The following is a 20534-nucleotide window of genomic DNA, read 5'->3' on the forward strand; positions in this document are numbered from 1 at the left end:
AAATGTTACTGCATGCTCACTGTTTTCCACAGCGTGCAGCAAAAGCCACCTGCGATATTTATTAGTATTGTGAGAGAATATGAAAAGAAATGCAAAGCTGGGGAAATGGATCATTCATAGGCAGAGTTCTGAATTATACAGTCGAAATGTTTCAGGTTTTAAAACACAAGGTACCCACCGTAAGAGACACATACTATTGTATTCTATCAGATAGTACCACTGCCCTTAGTGAGCACTGCTGATAGAAATACTCAGTGCAGAACCAGCTAAGTATTTACTGAGCTTTAAGCCTGTGAGTACACCCACGGATTTTGCTGAAAGTCCAGCTAAGGTCTGTGCTTATTATAAAATGTTAGGGGCGGGTTGTTGTCTCAGTGCTCCTATATTAGTGTCAAATCCAATGTTGTTCTTTTAAGCCTCAAATCGTGCAAACAGATTTGCATGCTGACTGAAGTCTGTGTGGCCCCAAGCACATACAGGGCTTCCCTTCATGCAGATTGGAGTTGCACCTGACAGAGAAATACATTCTTATATCATGGCCGATTTTGCAATGAATACTGCTAACAGGCAATTAGTGGTTGATGTTATAAATAGGTTCTGATATGATTTTCAGAACGAATAACTGAAATTATTGGAAATTGCTGGGAGCTAGGTGTCTAGCTTTCTCGGTCACTTCTGAAAAACCAGTCTGATGCACTTTGGAAACCCTTAATAATATTTAAAATGTTAGCCTCTATGCATTAAATATTGGTAAGTATAATCTGGAATAGAAAATTTTTTGACTATTAGTTTGGATAGCAGTTGTTCCGTATTTGAAATTTAATAGAGTTCAGGCTGATTGTTGGGAGTATTCCGTACACTTGTTTTTCTATATTAAGTCTATTTCTTAAAACAGTGGAAGAAATTTTTCTTTTTCCTTTTGTCGAATATCCTGTTTATCCTTTTTTCATGAAAGAAAGAAATGATTACATGGAGGTTGTTCAAATACTTTGTTTTAATAGTTGTGTTTGAGAATAGAGCAAATAGAGCAAATAGAGCTTTTTTTTTTAGTCCTAAATGTCTTTAGAACATTTACATGCATGTTAAAATGGAGTTACCATTTCCACTGTATTGAAACCATAAGCATTGTGTTCACTTCTAGCATCTACACAGTATGCTTTCTGGGTGTTTATTAGCATTTGAACATGTGTGCATTGTAAATGAAGTTAACTATCCAAGTTAATATTTTTTTTAATACGTATCTTTGTTTTAGGGTTACCCAGGTGAAGACAATACAGTCCTTGGACCACCTGGGCCCATAGGTGAACCAGTAGGTCTTTCTTCATAAAAAAATTATAGTAGTGCTTCTTAAGACAAGAGCCAGTGCAGGTTCTTTCTGAAACTTGATATCACTGTCTCAGGAGTCAGTACCCTCTTGTACAAAAATGTAGAATGATGGTCCTTTAATTGGTAATCTCCCTCTGAAAAATGCAGTCATGCTCTTTCTTGCGTAAGAGTATGTGCCTTGTGTTTAATTACACTAATGCCACTAGTCTGTGTTCAGAACAGCACATTTAGGAACAGTATTTTATCCTCTGTGTTTATCCTGAATTATATTTAATTGCTTTGCTAACCAGAAATGTTTTGACTTATTTCATTATCAGTACAAAGCTAATTTAGCTGATTTAGAGAGAGTTGCATTTTGTAACCAGGTTTTTACTGAATTTGTATGTGGGTATCTCTTGGCAGCAGTTACAAACATGTCCCATCCTCCCCCAAGATGCTATCTCAAAATCTTATTAAAAGTGTTTCATGTTCAGGCTTTGATTGTGCCAGAAGTAATATTTGTACAGCCTGCTTCTCTTCGAATTAATCTTAATATGTATACTTCACCTCCTCAAAGACAGGACTGTAATGCCCTGATGTAACTGAAGACAGTGTCTGGACTAGGTTCTTAACTTAGTTATGGTAATGCAGGAGAAAAGGGACTCCAGGCAATTCTGCTGTAGCCAAACTGGCTCAGTAATGCTGACTGCTCAAATGTTGCAAGCAGGACCTTTCCACCTTGTGGATTCCCTTTAGGAAACGTGCCAGGAGTCTGCTGAAACCTTGGGCAGTGTACAAGCAGTTACATAATGGTATCTGTTGGTGGATATGCACTAGAAGTGGCTACTCTATTCATTTGTGAACTGCACAGATACACCTGCAGTTACTGATGCCTGGACAATTTTTCATTATGTGCCTTTACTTAAGACAGGTGGGAAAAAGGTAATCTGTTACTATTTTCCAAAAGATATCCAGCCAATCCTTAGATGAAGTCTTGGCCATTCTTATGTCCTGCGGGCATGATTCCCTATCCCATTGTTTTTCCTTTGACTGAGATTTGATCCACTTTCTGCAATGACAGAGAAAATTCTGGGGAAAAGTCTCATTTCCTGTGGGACTAGAGTAAGGGTCTTTCCTTAAAGTAGAGCTAGTGAAGGGTCTGAGTACAGCAGGAAGAACCACATGACCCACAAAAATCCTGCTGTTCCCTCTGCTCCTGTGCATTTATCATATGTATTGAGGCATGCCGAGCATTCGAAATTGCCTTTTTATTAGGACGAACTTCGAAATTAAAGCAGATTCTGAGTACAGCAAGTCATTTCAGAAAAGAATCCAAATTTCCATGTGTTTTCCATGCATGTCTTGAAAATAAAGTATCTTCATTTATTCATGGAGATTTTAAATTCAGATATCAGAAATATATATGGGTATAGACCTGGAGAAATTCTACTGAGGTCAATACTCCTGTTTCATTTATGCCCATGTAATGTCTGTCGTCTAGCTTCTACAAAATATTTTATACAGTGTCTACTGTCTGACTGCAATGCATTTTGTTTAGAAAAAAACCCACGTTTATTCCTTTAGACAAGCTAACTTTTGTATTTGTAATCCTCGGTTCCGTCTTGTTGGTGAGTCTGTTTTGAGAGAAAACCCAGCTTTCTTTTGGTATTTCACTACTGCATTATTTCAGTTCACCTGTTATAATTTGCTCTTTGGTTTTCTCTCTAGGGTCCTAGTGGTGAACGTGGAGACAGAGGAGAACCTGGTGATGAGGGCTACAAGGTAATACCTCTTGCTTTTTATTCTTTTTATTTGAACACGGTATGTTATGCATACATATAGAGTAATGGAGCAGAAGTATTATCTTCTCTTACAAGTGTGCGGAGATGCACTTACTAGTGCCTCACTGCATTGATGAGCTCTTGGAACACATTCTAGCATCTTTCATATGGGGCGATGATCTCAAGAGGTCCCTTTCAACCTAAACAATTCTGTGATTCTGTAATACTGAATGAATAAACATTTTTCTCTGAAATTTAAGCACTATTTCTTTGTAAATCTAATCCTAATAATTATTCAATAATTGTATTCAGTCTTTCAGCATATACAAATTGGATGGTAACTCATCCTAATCACTGATGCAGTTTGCTGAAATACAATGGAATATCCTGTTTGTTACACAGATAATATGGATAGACATAGTAATAAATCAGTGAACTGAATATGATCTATGCCCACAGAAGTGCAGAAATGTTTAAACAATACGTAATTCCCACTTGCAGTTTTGAGTAGAGAATTTAAAGAAGAAAAGCTCCCTAAGGTCTGATCTCAGGAGAGCTGAGTGTGCTTTATCTAGGTCATGTCAGTGAAGCTGGGGACACCCAGCACCTCTCAAGGTGGACTTTACAAGGAAATCTGTAGCTCACTGAGTGTGACATCCTGAGTGACTTGTATTGCAATAGGTTATATTTTCTGCTTCCCAGGGTCATATAGGTCTTCCAGGGCTTAGAGGACCTATTGGACAGCAGGGGCCTCCAGTAAGTGTTTCAAACAAGTGAGATTTCTCTATTGGCTATTGAAAATGTGTTTTCATGTGCATTCAAATGATTCTTTTTATTTATTTAATATATGCTCTTTCCAAAGGGAGAGCCAGGTGAATTGGGAGAGCAAGGGCCAAAAGGAGAAAGAGGTTCAGAAGTAAGTAGAAAAAAGGAAAACAAAACTGCACTTAATTGGCATTTATATGTTTTTACTGTTCACTGACTATCCTTGGAAAACTTGTATAAGACTAAAACTCAGTGTTTGAGTTTCCTTTTCATATCTGCAGGGACAATAAAAATTTAGAAGGGAAAATGCATAATGATCTGGGATAGTAAATATGTGTTATTTGATAGGTAAGTGGTTTTACTTTGGAGTGATACAAAGCATTATGAGAGGCTCTTCTGGAAACATTTGAGAGATATTCAATTATACCTTAATGGGGCATAATTACCCATTTATACCCTTAAATTCCTTACAGAAAACTAGCTCTGGTAGGCATCCAGGATTTTACTGGTCTGATCTGTAAATGAAGCCTCCTGGTACTGCACTGCGCTGAATTTTCAGTGGCCTGGAAATAAGGAATTTGCTACAGAATAGTAGACGAATAATCAACGAACAACTCATTAAAAAAAAAAATCAAAGACTAAACCTTTTCCTTTAGAAATAACTATTCACCTTGGTACTGTGTTGAAAATTGCCAAAAGTATTCTCCCATGGGATGAATTTCATTGGCTTTTGAGATTTCAAAAGATTTAGGCTAAAAGATTTCTTACTATACCAATTGCCGTTGCAAATTAAACAAGGTGTTTTGTCTGAGAAGTTCCATAGTGCAACTCTGTTAGAGTTTCAACATTTTCTAGGTAAATGCAAGGATCTGTAGTAGATTAGGAATGGGGAGCAGCAGAAAGTGACATTGCCAGCATGTACTCTAGCCATGTGCTCAGATATATTGCCTTTGATTGACTACTCACAGTACAGGGTAAAATCAGTCATTCCTCTGTCTTTGCTTCAGAGAATATTTTCTTTGTGTTGCAAATGCCCCTCAGATTAAAACTGCCATTTGCAAATATGGAACCAATGTCCAGCCTGGAGCAACCCATAAGAGCCTAAAGGTTTATGTAGAAGCATTAATAGTGAAAACATTCATTCAGTCTTAACTTGCTGTAGCAAGCCTTACAAAGTCAATCCCATAAACTGCAACTCTGAATCGTCTGGGTTTACTTTATACATTCAGAAATTTTAATGAAAACAATAAAGTTCTCTGAATATGCATGTTCCAGTTTTGATTGGTGGACTTTTTTATGCGTTTCTTAACAAAAATGCATTAAATTAAGGAATAGAACAAAATTTTGCTGATTTAATCATATTTACGTTAATTATAAAACATTTACACTAACGATGACCTTAGCTTTTTCACTTGTTATGTAATATTGCAGCATAGTAGTTTAGTGTCACTTTTGCTTTAAGAGCAGTGTTTAAAATAACTAATGCAGAAAATCTTGGAATCTTTTTTCTACTTGATCTGTGCTAACAAGTGTTATTCTTGTCCCTGCTGTCCATGTGGTTGTACCTCTTAGAGCTAGGATAAAATTAATACTGTGGATCTTTACATTCTGTGAAGTATAACCAAAATTCTCTGAGATGCTTTTCATCCATTCTGAGCTTTTCTTCCCTGGTGCTTGGCCTCCTGTGTCACTGAACCACTTAAGAGAATGTTATCTGCTATCAGTATCCCTCAGTTTTCTAAGACTACAGATTCCTAGATTGGTCAAGGAAAAAAAAAAAGTCTGGTTTTAAGTAAATGATATTTTTTGTTTACATCTTATGAAGTCCGTTGCCATATGCGACAGTAATTGACCCCAATGTCTTCTAGTACTCTCTTCCACATACTCAGTGCACCTATAATACATTGCTACTTTCCAGGACTTCCCTTTTTACAAGGCACAGGCAGTGCTGTAAAAGCCACTTCCTTACAGAGATGTGGCTGATAGAGGAGAAATTGCCAGATTCATAGTGAAAATATTTTTATGCGTATTGTTGATGAAAAATTTCTGAAAACTACACTTTAACTATTAGGAAAAGGAAAAATATATACAATTCTACCAAAAATGTATTCACTTCTATTTGAAAAACTTTCTGCTCTCTCCCAAAATGGAAATAATCTGGTCCAAAGCCAGGCAATGAGAACATGCGTACTAGAGGGGTACAGTTCTCAGCTCTTAGGGGATTTGAGTTTAAGACATTTGCCAGTTCACAAGTATTTGTAAATTTTAGGGACCCACAGGGAAGAAAGGAGCAACCGGTCCGGCTGGCAAACCTGGAATTCCTGTAAGTAACAAAATTCTACAGTCTGTCTTCAGGTTATAAAACAAAGAAAATAATAACTAATAAAACGAAAACTGAGTCACGGCAGTGGTACCAGAAAGTCTTACACTCACTGTAAAGAACCTTCTAATTATTCAGGAAGTGTAAAGGAACCCCTGCGAAAATAAGAATAATTTTTGAAAGTATGTTAAATCATACTGAATTGTGCTTAGTTACTCAGCACATGGAAGTGAAGTGCAGCTAATGTAACAAAAAGGTCCTTCCCTTGTAAGTAAAGTTACCTAATTAGATCAATTTTGCATGTGGCGTGTAGTCCATGTGCAAGTTATCACATTATGTTGCACAGGACTGTAATACTCTTCAGTCCTGGCTCCCATCAGTCCTTTGAACAGCTGCAGCCTACAGAAGCCTGGATCTGTGTGTCCGTGATGGATACAGCTGGTGGATCCCTCGAGGTTTACTTCTTTCTCTTGCTTGCCCTCAACTGAAATTTTTAATCCTGTTTCTTGAGCTAGCTGTAGAGAAGCGAACTTGCATTCCCTTTTTCCCTGAGGGGGCAGAAATCAGGAAGCAGTAGGTGTTCTGTAAATGTAACCAAGAACAAAATGCATCAAGGCTATTTTGGTCCCCTAGTAAATAATACCACACAAGCACATGTCGTAAAAACTTTTGCTGCCTTACATCAAAACATTGTCAGTAACCAGAGAAATTCAGCTGCTGCACAGAGCTTGTACCTGCTGGGCAGAGTGCAAGAAGAGCCTTTTGAAGGCAAGGACACTGTCTTTTGTAAATATTCAGTTCTTCCCTCTGGAGGACTGCAGAGAGAGTATTGTTCAGCAAAGGAAAAAAGGGAAAGGCAAAACATATGGAAAAGTGAGGAGGAGAGACAGTAAAGCTGGAACTTGAGGAAGTCTCAAAGCACATCTCAAGTGCAAGAGAATTCAGCAATCAGAAGTTAGAAATAAGATTAAGGTGGCATGCTTCTCATATTATATGTGGCTGTTGTTAACTATACTTTTTCAACTAAGATGTGTTGTAGTTAGCATATTTTTACATTTCTGAAAAATTGCATTCATTCAGACATAACTGCAGAACTCCAAACCCATTAAGATAATGTATGTCAGTATAAAGGGAAACAATTGTAATGAAAAAATCACTTTTCCTTTGGGGGATGTGACATGAGGCTTTTTCATGCAGGTACAGCAACAGTTAGCACAAACTAGTCTAATTAGATGCGTGTATATGTTTTTGATATGTACAAATTTCAACAGCATAAATTTATGAATGTACAATACAGAGTATCTAGTAAAATGAAGGCTGAACAGTTATACAGTGGGTTTTTTTACAGGGATAAATAGATTACTTTATCAGGTTTCCTTGCTTCACTTTAAGAATCAACTCTCTCAGCCATCTTGCAGGCCTGGCATGCAGAGGGGTTGGCGCCATGGTTTCAGCTGAAGTTGCTCAGAGCACAGCAAGTCTAAGGTTAAACCAGCAGCATTTTAAACCAAGCATCCTAACTTGGAGCCCCCTCTGCAAGTATTCATCCATGTCACCGTGTTTGCTATTATGTAGGGTTTAGGAAGTACTGTGACTGAAATCTAGTTCTGTGATGGTGAAGAGAGCCAACAGTGCTATGTTTGATTTGAATTTGTTTCAAGGGAAAACCGGGGCCAGCAGGGCAGAAAGGAGCAGTTGGATACCCTGGACCAGAAGGTATTCCTGGGAACGCTGGCAAGCCTGGCCTGTCAGGAAAGCCTGGCCCTAAGGTAAGTTGCTTTCAACATTGCCGGCTTTTATGTCATTTTGCATTACAAATTTTCTAAGGCTAAGGTATTTCAACAGAAGGAACATTCTCAGTTCCTTCAGCGTCTTGAAAATGAGACCAATTCTTTGTTTTCTTTCTCCTTTGCTCCTGATATTCTGGCCAGGATGTAAAGTCAGCAAAAGGGAAACGTGCTGTCGGAAGAACTATTTCATTAGCAAATGTTAGTAGTAACCAAGTGAAAATGCTTTCTAATGAGAGACTTCACAGTTCTCTTCCTGAAATTGAGCCACAGACCCCAGCTGAGACTGTTTCTTTTCAGGCCCTGAGATAATCCCACGTTTTCTTTATTGTCTTTGAATTTGTAACGTATGTCTCTCTACCTAAGGGATTACAAAGCTTTGCACAAAACCAGTGAAAAAGAGTATTAGGTAGCTGGGGTACCTGGGAACATTCTTGGAAACAGACCTTTTTGTCTGTCTGTTCTTTGCTGTGGGCCAAGGGTGGTGACCTGCCACCTGCTGCTTTGGGAGCAGTGACACAGCTCTTCACTTATTCGCTCCAGAGAGGAGGGAGAAAATTCCTTTAGTTGTTGACATTGTTGAAAATCTGAACACTTTGATTTCAGGTATAGTGTTTCTCAGTAGTTCTAGTTAGGAATTAATGAGGGTGCTGGAGGCACTCTTACAAATTTTAATTTCCTATCTGGTTGAACAAAGAGAAAATTAAACGAGTTACCCATAGGGGGCAGATGGACCCTATTCGAGCCTCTCCAGTGTCACATCATGTCTGCTGAATCTCTTTCAAGTACTTAAAATTCTTTGGAGTTGGATTTAGGAGTATCACCTCAAAGAATTCTTACATTTTTGCCTTTTCACTCAAAATGTCATATTTCATATTAAAAAAGACTCCATTACTCCATATTAACAACATATAGTAGTGTTACAGTTTGTAATAAAGAGGCTTTTAACTGACTTTTGTCCCAATGAATAAAAAGAACAGAACTTTTGCTATATAAGTTTATCAGCCCATCAGTCTATAAGCTACGGTACCATATCCAAAAGCCTTGAAAATCACATTTGATACAGAAATCCTGTTTCATATAATGCTTTTATTTCTATGAATGCTTAACAGAATGTCATATGAAATAAAAAAGAACATATATGTATGTATGTATATATTTCTACTAAATGGCATCACAGAAACATTCATTTGGATGGTAGCAAGTTTTCATTTTGTATTTTTTAACATGTCAAAATTGGCTTAACTCCATGTACTCTGTAACAAGTCTTTTCATTAAAAATAGTTCATAGTCTGATGTTCTCATACATTTTCATAACAAATATTCTGATCTTTCTTGATATGGTGGAGTTATTGCATATGAATCCCTACAGACTGTACACAATATTATCAGTATGTCTGGTATTTATAAATAAGCATGTTGAATTTTGAATGTTTCTATGAGAGGGCAGTCTCATTCTATTTCTTGATGTGGAGTTCCTTCTTCTTGAAAAAATGAATACTATGAATCTCAACAGTATTTTAATCTCATCTGTAATGAATGAATTCAGGATCTCGTTTTCATCAGAAGGATGTAAGCTCAGAGTCCTCAGACATCACACAACACTCATCCAAGAACAATCTTGTGGAGACATCTCTAATTAATGGATATTAGTGCTCTCTTCCTGCATATTTCAAAATAGTGTTGGCAAATAATTAAACAGGGATCAGCACTAAAAGCTATTACTCTGAACATGCAAATTTTCAGGTCTGTGAAAAATTTAAGTCTCATATAAACTACTGTCTATGATTCCCCGTGGGAGGTAAAAGCAGTCACTGGTATGCCTGTGGGTGCTTTCATATACACTTGAATGCCCAATTACTGTGGACAGAAGTTTGCTCACTATTTCTAGGTCACTGGTGCTTAAGCTGGTGATCCAACTGGGCAATATTCCTGTTTAGGAGGGTGCTAATAGGGAAGATGCCTTGCATAAGCCTACTGAGGCAACTGATTCTATTCAATGTTCTCAGAAGTCTTTTAAGGTCTAGGTAGGTGATCTCACACAAATGACATCAGGATATATTTAGGGTAGGACAGAACAAGGTTTAAGATGAACACTGAACTGAACAAGTGCAATGGGCTATGGCATGGTTAGCATTTGCTTTTCTGACAGTGGTGACTTGTTAAACTATAATAACTTGACTCCTCAGAAACCTCAATCCACCCCACAGTTAAAGCACATGTAGCTTTGTTGCTAAGGATGATGGGGTTTTGCTTTTGGAGTATTAGCAGAAATCCAGATGATACTGCTGATCATTGTCTTTCTGTATGTTTTGATGTGTGTCCATATATACAGAACACATTAAGCGGCTTTGATTTTTGTTATATGCCTGTTTTAGCATACAATGAAAAAACATGTTTGGCTGTTCTGCTTGTAATCAATTATTTTCAATTTGTTAAGGGTAATAAAGGAAACTCAGGCTTACCGGGTCTCGCAGGTTATCCTGGAGCTCGAGGTCCCAAAGGATTGCCAGGCATGCCAGGGCCCATGGGAGCACCTGGACTAAAGGTACACACTTGGGATTTGTTGGTTAAGTACAGTAGTACTGATACTGCTTAGTCTTCATACTGCATCCAGTGGCTCTGGAACCACCGTGCTACTGTTAATGATGTGAGTAACTGACATCAAAACTTATGTGAAGGATAGAAGTGCAAGATGTGCTGACCTCTTGCCTATAAACTGTAATTTGAAAATAGAGTTCCCATCCATCCGGATGCTATTCCTAACTCCAGAAGCCACTCCAAACACTTTGATATTTATTCCCCCAAAGCTTTGGGGCCAAATGTTTCCTAACCTTCTTTTTAAACTTCTGTAACTGCTAGAACAGTGTAGATGATTTGAACATCTAAGCAATCTATTAGCAGAGAAGTACTGTAATTTCAAGCCTAAGTTCCAAGCATCAGGGCAAACAAGCATGTCTGGATGTTCATTTATCATAGAACTTAAACTGTTCTTGCTCAGCCCTGTCAGAAAGAAAGAAATCTGAGCGTGCTCCATTTTCCAGCCAGTTTCTGGTACCCAACACCACCATATTTTTATATCCTCATATTAATTAGACTCATTTCAGTGGTAAAAGAATCAAGAATCAAAGAATGGAAACATTACAGATCATTTTCACCATTTAGAATAGGATTTTTCATCTAAAAATCATGATTCGCAGTGCTCTATGAGATATTATTGGTAAGCAGTTTTTAAAACCTTAAGTTACTTGAAAACTGGAGGAAGGAAATACTGTCTGTATTATCTTTGAATGAAAATATTTTAGTATAAACTGTATTCACTATTTATAGTGTCTATTGCCAGGGCTCCCAGTCTGGTTTTCACTCCTTTGTCTAGACAATGAGCCGTAGGAGGTAATTCCTACTCAGAAATTCTTGCAGTCTCAAAAAGACAGAGAATTGATGAGGCGATGAAAAACTCTTAGCACATAGCACAAAAGAAGTGTTAAGAGTGAACACACCAAGTCAGGCCTAAAGTCTGTCTGTCCTAGAACAGAAAGGTAACACCTAGGAAAGAGTCTTCATGCAAACCAAGCATGAAAGGTGTATGTTCCCAGCCTAAATTGCAGGTCAGTAACCTCCTGAGCTAGACATGGTTTCTATGTATTTGATAGTTCCTTAAGGATTTATCTTGCTTGAACTTGTCTAGTTCTTGTTTGAATCAATGTAGACTTTTATTCTAACAGCAAGGAGTTGCACAACTAGTACTATGCCTTGCTCAAACTATTACTTTTTAAATTTACTGTTCTGCATTTCATTTTGTGAATTTCAGTGCTTGTACTGGGAGATACCATACTGGAAATGATGTTTCCAAGTCAAGGAACAGTTAAGTCACATCTGCAATTTAGTGAAAGTATAATTATTGAAAGCAATCCTGATGGACATAAAATGAGTGGAGTAGGTCTATTTCTTAGGGAGCAAGCATGTTGCACACTTCTGCCAGGAAACTACTCTCTACGTTTATAACTGTCATAATTGTAATAAATGATATGTTATCTTCCCATTCACAGGGTGAGAAAGGGCTTCTGGGTCATCCAGGAAAGCGAGGCAAAAGAGGACTTCCAGGATCACAAGGTGACCAAGGACCAGCAGGAGCTGCTGGACTGAAAGGACAGACTGTATGTAATCACAGCTCTTGATGGGACACAAGTAGTCCAAGAGTTAGCAACATGCAATAATAGTAAGGATGATTGCTCCTATTACAGGGAGAAGATGGAGATCGAGGTTTAATGGGGTTTCAAGGATTCCCAGGTCCAAAAGTATGTGCTCATTATTTTCTGTTAGATCTTAAGCTATTAAGTGAGAACATTAGGAAAGCATAGAATTAATTGGCTTTAACAATAATTTGTTCAAAATCTATCGGAACTGTTGGAACATTGTAGACGGAACTGTGTATTCCACATCCAAAGAGGGACGTTCTGGGTCAGTGTGCTTTGGTATTTTCACTGTTACTGCTCTTAGAAATTATCTTCCACTGGTTACAAGAGATTGAAACAAGTGGATAGCTAATATCCATGTTTGCTTAAACTGTTCCTTTGCATTTTCAGGGTCCTGCAGGGGACATTGGCTTAGTTGGAATTCTGGGCCCAAAAGGTCCAACAGGCCAAGTTGTAAGTGTTTCATTCCCTGAAAGAGATTGCCAGGATGCCTTGCAAGTGGCACATGTTTTAAATTTCCTATTAACAAGGCCAGAACCCTCTAACCAAACCTTTGTCTCTGAGACTATGGCTTCACTAAAAGCCCTTTGCCTGTACTACAACACTGCTCTGGTTGCAACATGGGTGCAGATACACAAGCAGAACTGGGCTCTTAATCTTGAAGGAAAAAAACAAGTTCTGCTGACGAAGTGTGGCTTTCCTAGTATAATTTTATCTACACAAGTAGCCTTATCACTGTCATAGCTTTGTCAATTGGGGTTGAACATTTTATTTCATCTTACTCGCAGCAATGCTGATTGTATAACTCTGTCCTACAGCAAAAGCAAAAAGGGTTAGACTTTGCCTGCAGTAAGACAAGAGTGGTGCTCAGGCATTATTGATTTGTATTAATAGGTAGTCCTTTGTTTTAATAAATGTTTCCTTCTTACCTGTAAGGTTACTAACCTGCATTAGCTCATTCTTCATGACACCTTCTTCATGACATTCTGCTTTGCTACTCACCAAAAATGCAGAAGCATCTTTAGCATTTTGTAAAGTTGGGGAGTGTGCATCCAGCTCACAGCATCAAATAAAAAAGGAAAAATGGGGAAAGGCTGTAGCATGGAAGGTCTTCCTACAAAACTTTCTTGTCTTACTGCTGCCACTGCCATTGCAGAACTGAATTAGTTCAGTTAACCAGATGTAAAGCAGCAGCTTTAGGGGCCTGTTCTAGTAGCTTGTTTCTTTTTCTAAACATTCCTATACAACATGAACACTGGAAATGAGCCATTTGCTCTAAATGAAATTGAACATGAAAGTAAAATTTTAGCAGCACTTACTGGCAGCCTTACAAGAGTACTCATGGGCAGTAATATAGTTCAAGACATAGTTGACTGCAGCACAATAAATATGTGGTCTTTAGTAATCAGAGTACTTAAGTTTCCACTGTTTTTAGTGCATCAGCTTTCACATAAAAGAATGCGTGTGGGCTTTCCAAGTATAACTATTACTAATTATTGAAGTAATTACTTTGCTGTTTTTGTAGCAATGTGCACTCAATGTTCAGAAAGAGAACACCACCGTGATCTTTTGGATATTGGCCAGGGCTGTGTGCTGAGCAACTTTAAACCAGGACATGCCATGAGGATTTTCTTCATTTTAAAACACGGTGGATTAATAAATTATTTGCTTGTTTGCAGGGATATATTGGCCCTGTTGGTCAAGAAGGTGTGACAGGTCCAGCTGGCAGGCCTGTAAGTTTCTCTTCTCTTTTGCATAATTTGGTTATTTTACCTACCCTTATTTTTAATAATCTGTTTTGCAACTAGCAACTTCCTAATTTGTCTATTTGTAAATAGCAACTAGCAGGATCAGCTTCATGTTATACCATGCTAGTAAGTAAACGTGTGTGACTCCAACATCTGTAATACAGACAAGAAAAAAAATACAAAAAACAATGAAAAAAAAGTAATTGGAATGGCCTTCTAAATACAGTATACAGAGGGCATGCCTACAGGGGCAGTGGGTGAGTCAAGGTGTGAAACAGCACATGGTAACTACCACCTGGATATGCTTTCTCAGGCTTAGGTATGAGACATATTCAGAGAGCAGCCACACTCGCTTTCAATGTGGTTTATTTTCTATGTGCTAGTTGGGCTGAACTGTCCAGAGTGCCCCCCTAGCTGTGCTGGCAGTGCCCACAAGCCCTTGTTGGGATGTTCCAGGTGCTAGTGAGGTCCCTGTTACAACTCAAACGTCTTTTTGGCCTTTCTGATGATCTTCAGTGCATCCCAGACTCCTTGCAGCAGGTTCCTCCCTGTTTCCACCCCTTGTTGCACTCCCTGTGCCAGACACAGAGCTGTGTGCTGCCAGGGCACCCTCTGGCTCATGTCTGCAGCCATGTAGGGAGGTTTTAGAAGCTTTTTGTACCACTCAAGTTCCTCTATCTGATCAACAAGACTGGGAAGAAATAAGAAGATCTAAAAATTTAAATAATAATAATAAAAATAACAGGAATATACAATAAAAGCAACAAATACAATTATTTACAAGTGAAAAGAAAGGAGAAGGGAAATTTTCCTTCAGTAATTAGACTATTCTTTCCACCTGTTGGGAAAAAAAGCCTAAGTCTTGCTGTACACTTTTCAATCCCACACAGGAGGAAAACTTTACAGTTGTGCATATGCATATGAAAGCGTTTGATATACTTCATATTGAATGTAATAGTTTGCCATTATCATTAAGAAAGCATTACAGTTGAAGATTACTTCTATGTGTTATGAAATGCTGCCCTCAAAATGCAAAATTCTTCCAGGAAAGAACTGTAAGATTGTTACCGTCTTCAGAAACACAGTTTAAGTGCAAAACTAGCCAAAAATGCCATGGAGACAGAAGAACAGTGTCTAATCTGACTCTGTGAGGAGAACTAATGGGGTAATAAAACCAGATATGTAACCAATGGATTTCTTCAGTGATGGAGAGTATAGAGTTTTGTGCTCTACTCTTAAGACAGTGAAGCACTGATGAATTACAGTGGATCGAATTGTAGAGAATACAGCTGATCAACAGGGAGAATGCTGACAGTTAAAATTACTGAGAAAAAAACATATTTACAATCAGAAGAAAATAACAGACTTCCACATACAAAAATTACAAGATGTTTTCAAGTAATTTAGTTTGCTAATAGTACAGGGAAATTAAAGCCCCAGAGTTGTAAGTACTTCCACAGGTGAGACTGGATTTTTCATGTGAGCAGTGTAACCCTCATGGATATTAATTTACTTATTTCGGTCCTAGGTGGCTAGAAAACATACTGGATTAACAGCTGCTCTTTCTTACAGGGACCGAGAGGTGAAAAGGGCACAAGGGGTGAAACGGTAATATGCAATGATTTTTCTGCTTTCACTTTTTTTGGCTGTGTAAAAACTATTCCTCTGTTACTCTGAATGTACTTTGTGTGCTCTGAATACCAGACAGTTGTGTTGTGCTCCAGGAGAGCACTGGCCAAGAAACTTGGTAGCATGTGTCAGAAGTCCGACCTGTTCTTGCTCAAGTCGACTTCTGTAGATGTGCCCAGTGGGTGTGCACTGCCAGGCAGTAGAGCCCCCGATCCTGTAGCAGTCACGAACTTCAAATCTGTCCCAGTTCAGATGTAAAAGAAAAATCTCTTGTCACATTTGTTGTCAGTGCCGCACAGCATGCATACACGTGTTCACGCATCTGTATGGTCTTGTCTAAAGAGGAAGAAGTTCAGGAGGAGCCGGGAGCTGAGGATGGGTGTCCATGCCGTGTGTGCCAGCTGGTTTTTGTCTGTCAGGGATACAGTGTTCATTACCAGAAACAAATGTCCATTTATCCCCTGGAAGACATGGAATGTAAAATCATTTCTCCTTGTTGAGGTCAGTGGTGAACCGAAGTTCAGGTTTTGTAGGTTATTTCTGGAGAAAAATTGATAGAGTCAGAATCAGAGTTTGTTGAAAAATTTTAATCAAAATTATATTTCAATTTATGTCACTGTGATTGAAACATTTAGAAAAACATGGAATACATTTTTGAATATTATTTCAGAATTCTGATATTTTTGAAAGTGTGTTCTCATTTTCTTTTTTTTTTTTTAATTTCATGTAATTCACATAATGAAATATAATATAGGGTCATAGGATAATCTAGGTTGTAGGACATCTCAGGGCATTTCTGGACCAAGCTCCTGTTTAAAAAAAGAAGAGTCAGCTCTGAGATTGGACCATGTTGCTCAGGGCTTTATTCAACTGGATTTTGAAAACTTCCGGGGTGGAGATTGGATAATCTCTTTGGGACATGCGTTCCAGTGCATGACTATCCTCAAGGTGAAAAAAGACACAATTTTATATGATAAGGCATGATCTGTAATTTTCTATTATGGTCTTGTAGATTTATAATCATTAAGTAAACTTAAAGAATTAAAATGTTCTTGCCTCACCTAAACAAAGAATTGCAAAGAACAGTTTTTACAATACAATCATTGATGGCAGCTACTACACTGTATTGTGTACTAGACTATTATATTGCATGATGCTATTGGGCTTTACCCATTCTGAGATACGATGACATAGCATCAAAATGACAAAAGTAGTCAGCGAAAGCTTCATGTTGTTAATTGTGTTAAAAACACTTTCTGTTTCTTGGAAAAATTCCAGAGTCATGGAAAATATGGAAGCCCTTGGGATTGCTCATGTTTCCAAAGTTAAGAATATGTATCATTGCATATAAAACCAGGGCCTTACAGTATTAGAAAAAGATTGGAGTTTTGGCCTTTGACCTTCTGTACTAGGCATCAAATGGGGTGATTAAGGAACTAAAGAGCACACTAAAACTAACTGTTCTATTCTCTGCCTTTGTTATGAACTGGAATTATACTTGTCTCCATTAAATTCTAATGTGATCAAAGGGTAAAGTAAGTAGATTTGTAAAGGTAATCCTGTACATTCCAGTAAAACATTTAGCAATTGATTTAATCCATGAAAAGTGTAATTTAAACTTATTTTACTGCTCTACAACAGAAAGAACATTTATAACATCCCTACAGGATTTTCAACACATTGTGTGGTTTTGTTGTATTTTAAAGGCTTTTAAAGGTAACTGATATAGCCCTCTGAAGTTTTAATGCAGTTAAGAAATGTAATACCCCCAAAAGTAGTTTACTATAGGTAACAAATAGCATTCAATATTTACCTTTTTTTTTCCACACTGGTTTTATTGGCAAGCAGACAGCGAATCAAGGCAAATCACATTTGCAAAATACCTGAAATTCATTGGAACAGTGCAGTTTTTGATTTTTAAAATATTCAGTTCTAACTCAGAAACCCCTATAAATTTGAACTGATCTTATCCCAGCTTTTTGAGTCTTAGAATTGTGACACATGCCAAGAACGCGGAATATTAACTGAAGCACTCAGTCATCTGAAAAATCCACTGGAATGTCTAAATCTCAGCATGCGGAACAAGGACATCTATTCACCAGAGAGAAATGGTTACTTAGGGACAAACTGTTGAAGACTTTGTGCCTTGCCTTGACTTGGTATTTGCATAATCAAGTCCTGAACCAAGATAAACAAATACGGCCTTACACTGTCAAATTCATTTCTCGAGTTTATTTTTCACACTTTATACTAAACATTTTTCACCAAACATGATCACACAGTTCAGTAACAGATCCACATGGGACTGAAGGTGTCCTGCCACAGTCTAACAGCACCTGAGCTGCTGATCTGACTAGTTAAATGTGGAGGTCAGCCGGCCCAGCTGGTGTGCAGCACTGCAGCTCTCATCTCTCATCAGTTTTGTGATAATTAATAACAGTAATATTTTGTGCTTATTGAACAGTAATATGATTTCAAAGAAAATTTCAAGCTGGGCAATAATCAAACTCAAAAGAGTAAAGGGAAGCCAGGTACTTAACACAGAACCCGCAAGGTTTTCTCTACTGTGTATTCTAAAGTGACCAATTATTTGATTTCTATTTTCCAACATGTATCATTAATGTATTCATAAAATATCAGTAAATATTTACCTAAAAGAAGCTTAGAGCCCCTTCCATAGGTGTAAGTGGATGAAATATAAATAAATAGGGGCAGGATCTATCAGTTGAAAAGATGACAATATTTACAGTACCTAGAGCTTATGCCATTAAGGCTTTCTTAGTTAAGTATTGGAAGACCATCCCTCTAAACACCCAGAAATTGCTTCTGTTTTGATTCTCCCAAGAATATGTGTAAAACATGGATCTTGCCCTCAAAGCCATTTGCAGTCCCTCAGCACAGCCTTGTTGGTATAGACCTGGTGCTAGGAATGACATGATGTTCCTCACTTTTCATGCCCTTCCTAATCCCGCACCTGAGCTCCCCTGGCATGGCCAGGGCAGGTGACATGCCAGCACATGTAACTTGGGCTGCTGCGGAGGTCCTTGTAACTCCTGGCAGATGCATTCCCCAGGAGCTACCATGTGCTCTGCCTCACAAATATGTCTAGAGATAGTAAGAAATGCAGCTGAACTGATAAATTTGGAACCTCAGTGACTTAAGTAAATCACTCCTGTTTTGAGATCCTTTACTTAAATACAGGTGAATTAACGTTAGATTGAATCTGGCCTTTCTTTAGCCATTTCCAGCTGTCCTTGCTGGTGGTGGCTTGAATCACAGCCCAAGTTCAGCAGTTGTTGCGTGCAGTGACGCAGGGAAATTTCACAGCAGAAATACTTCTTATTACTATATTAATTTACAACTTAATACCTCTTTCACTAGATCCGTTTTGCAATACTTGTCAGCATGACCATGTCAGATAAGATTATTTCTCTTTTGGCAGAGACTTAGTACTAGCGTGACCACACTGGTGTTAGAGGGCTTTTGCTGGAGCAGCTTATTGTGTTCGAATAATTGGTACAAGCCGCACTGGCTAAAGAATGTTTTGCTTAAACTAACTCAGTTATTTTATAAGGTTTTACTAATACACAGTGCAGGTCTGGCCTGTGCCTTTCATTCCTTCTCTTTTGCTCATATTAAGGCACTGCCATCTATTCTTGTCATTGTTCTTGGTGTTGTTTATGCTACAGCAGCTTCTAGAGGCTTTGCACATACAGAGATTGAAGAAGGGAATCTAACAGAGACACAAGTATCACTGTATATCAATAAGTACTCATAGTCATTCCATCTTAATGTAAATAATTGCTCAAAAAAGGATAATTCAGGTGGAGTTATTGTTTTGGGGAGAGTCCATGTCCAGCCCTAAGGCAAGCCTAAAACTTAGATTGAAGACTGTGTTTGTTGTAGGCATTATAAGCTAGGGAAGAGCAGCTCTTCCTTTTCCTCCCCACTGCATCATCATGCACACTGAAGTGATGCCACTTCTGATGAGGGAATAACAGCAGAACTTCTTGAATATGAAGGAAGCCTGCAATATCAGTGTTAAAAAATGAACATAGCATGCTCTGGCTGAAAATTGACACTGCTAATAAATGGAGGTAATAAATGCCTAGCAGGTACTCATGGAGTAAAGTGTATCAGTTAGTTTTTTACTACCACCCATAACAGTATTTACAATGTTTTTATGATCATTCATCCCTTGTAGTACTTGTGTTGGCAACATGCATATAATGCTGGCACAACGTATCTAGCATGTTATATATTAATACTTTCTATGACTTCTGATGTTCCCTTAATATCAAAAGTAATTTGATAAACAAGTAACCAGACAACCCAGCAATTCTAACAGGAATATTCACATGTTAACAGAGTATGGTACTTTAATAATAGTAACTAATAATCTACAGTTTTACCAAAACTAATATCACGTCTTCTTCATTGTATGCTTTGTGGTATTTTGACATTTAAAAATACATAAATATAAAAGCAGACGTTCATCTATAGATGTTGTATTTTATCTTCATTTCTTTTAGGGGCCTCAGGGACCTCAGGGCCAGCCAGGGCCACCTGTAAGTGCATTTAAAAAATTACCTGCATTTTTCTGTTATGATCGCATTATATAAACATGTGAAGCACCTCATATCTGATTTCTCCCATTTTCCAGGGACCACCTGGACCACCAGGACCAAGAGTAAGTTCTGTAACAACCCTAACCTACAATACAGTCCTTTTTTGAAAGTGAACATAGCAGGATCCTTTTCAAATGTGTTGCTTGTTCTGTCACAGCACATGAAATGCAAATACATTTTTCTACAACTTCCATCACTACAGTAACACATTTCTTGAACCTTCCATCTTACGCTGCCAGTTCCATTCTGCCACGCTGCTGAGTCCTCAACAGGCAACGCTCATGGACAGGCTCGGACTTTTGACATCAGTTAACTCCATCATGCTCTAAAAGGTTTTTCTCCTGTTCTGCATTTGGACACTCTGAAAGATAGCAA

General features: G+C 38.1%; 1 protein-coding gene across 1 annotated transcript in view; it reads left to right on the forward strand.

Annotated features, from left to right (window-relative positions):
* Positions 1-20534, forward strand: part of COL24A1 (collagen type XXIV alpha 1 chain) — a 144167-nt gene that overhangs the window by 114906 nt on the left and 8727 nt on the right. The window contains exons 42-55 of the mRNA XM_065656280.1: positions 1253-1309; positions 3034-3087; positions 3789-3842; positions 3949-4002; positions 6121-6174; positions 7833-7940; positions 10399-10506; positions 12008-12115; positions 12203-12256; positions 12545-12607; positions 13834-13887; positions 15475-15510; positions 20064-20099; positions 20195-20221. Of these exons, the coding sequence (XP_065512352.1) occupies positions 1253-1309; positions 3034-3087; positions 3789-3842; positions 3949-4002; positions 6121-6174; positions 7833-7940; positions 10399-10506; positions 12008-12115; positions 12203-12256; positions 12545-12607; positions 13834-13887; positions 15475-15510; positions 20064-20099; positions 20195-20221 (867 nt within the window). The remainder of the gene's footprint in view (positions 1-1252; positions 1310-3033; positions 3088-3788; positions 3843-3948; positions 4003-6120; positions 6175-7832; positions 7941-10398; positions 10507-12007; positions 12116-12202; positions 12257-12544; positions 12608-13833; positions 13888-15474; positions 15511-20063; positions 20100-20194; positions 20222-20534) is intronic.

The sequence above is a fragment of the Caloenas nicobarica genome, chromosome Z (genome assembly GCF_036013445.1).
Source record: "Caloenas nicobarica isolate bCalNic1 chromosome Z, bCalNic1.hap1, whole genome shotgun sequence".
NCBI classification, from domain to species: domain Eukaryota; kingdom Metazoa; phylum Chordata; class Aves; order Columbiformes; family Columbidae; genus Caloenas; species Caloenas nicobarica.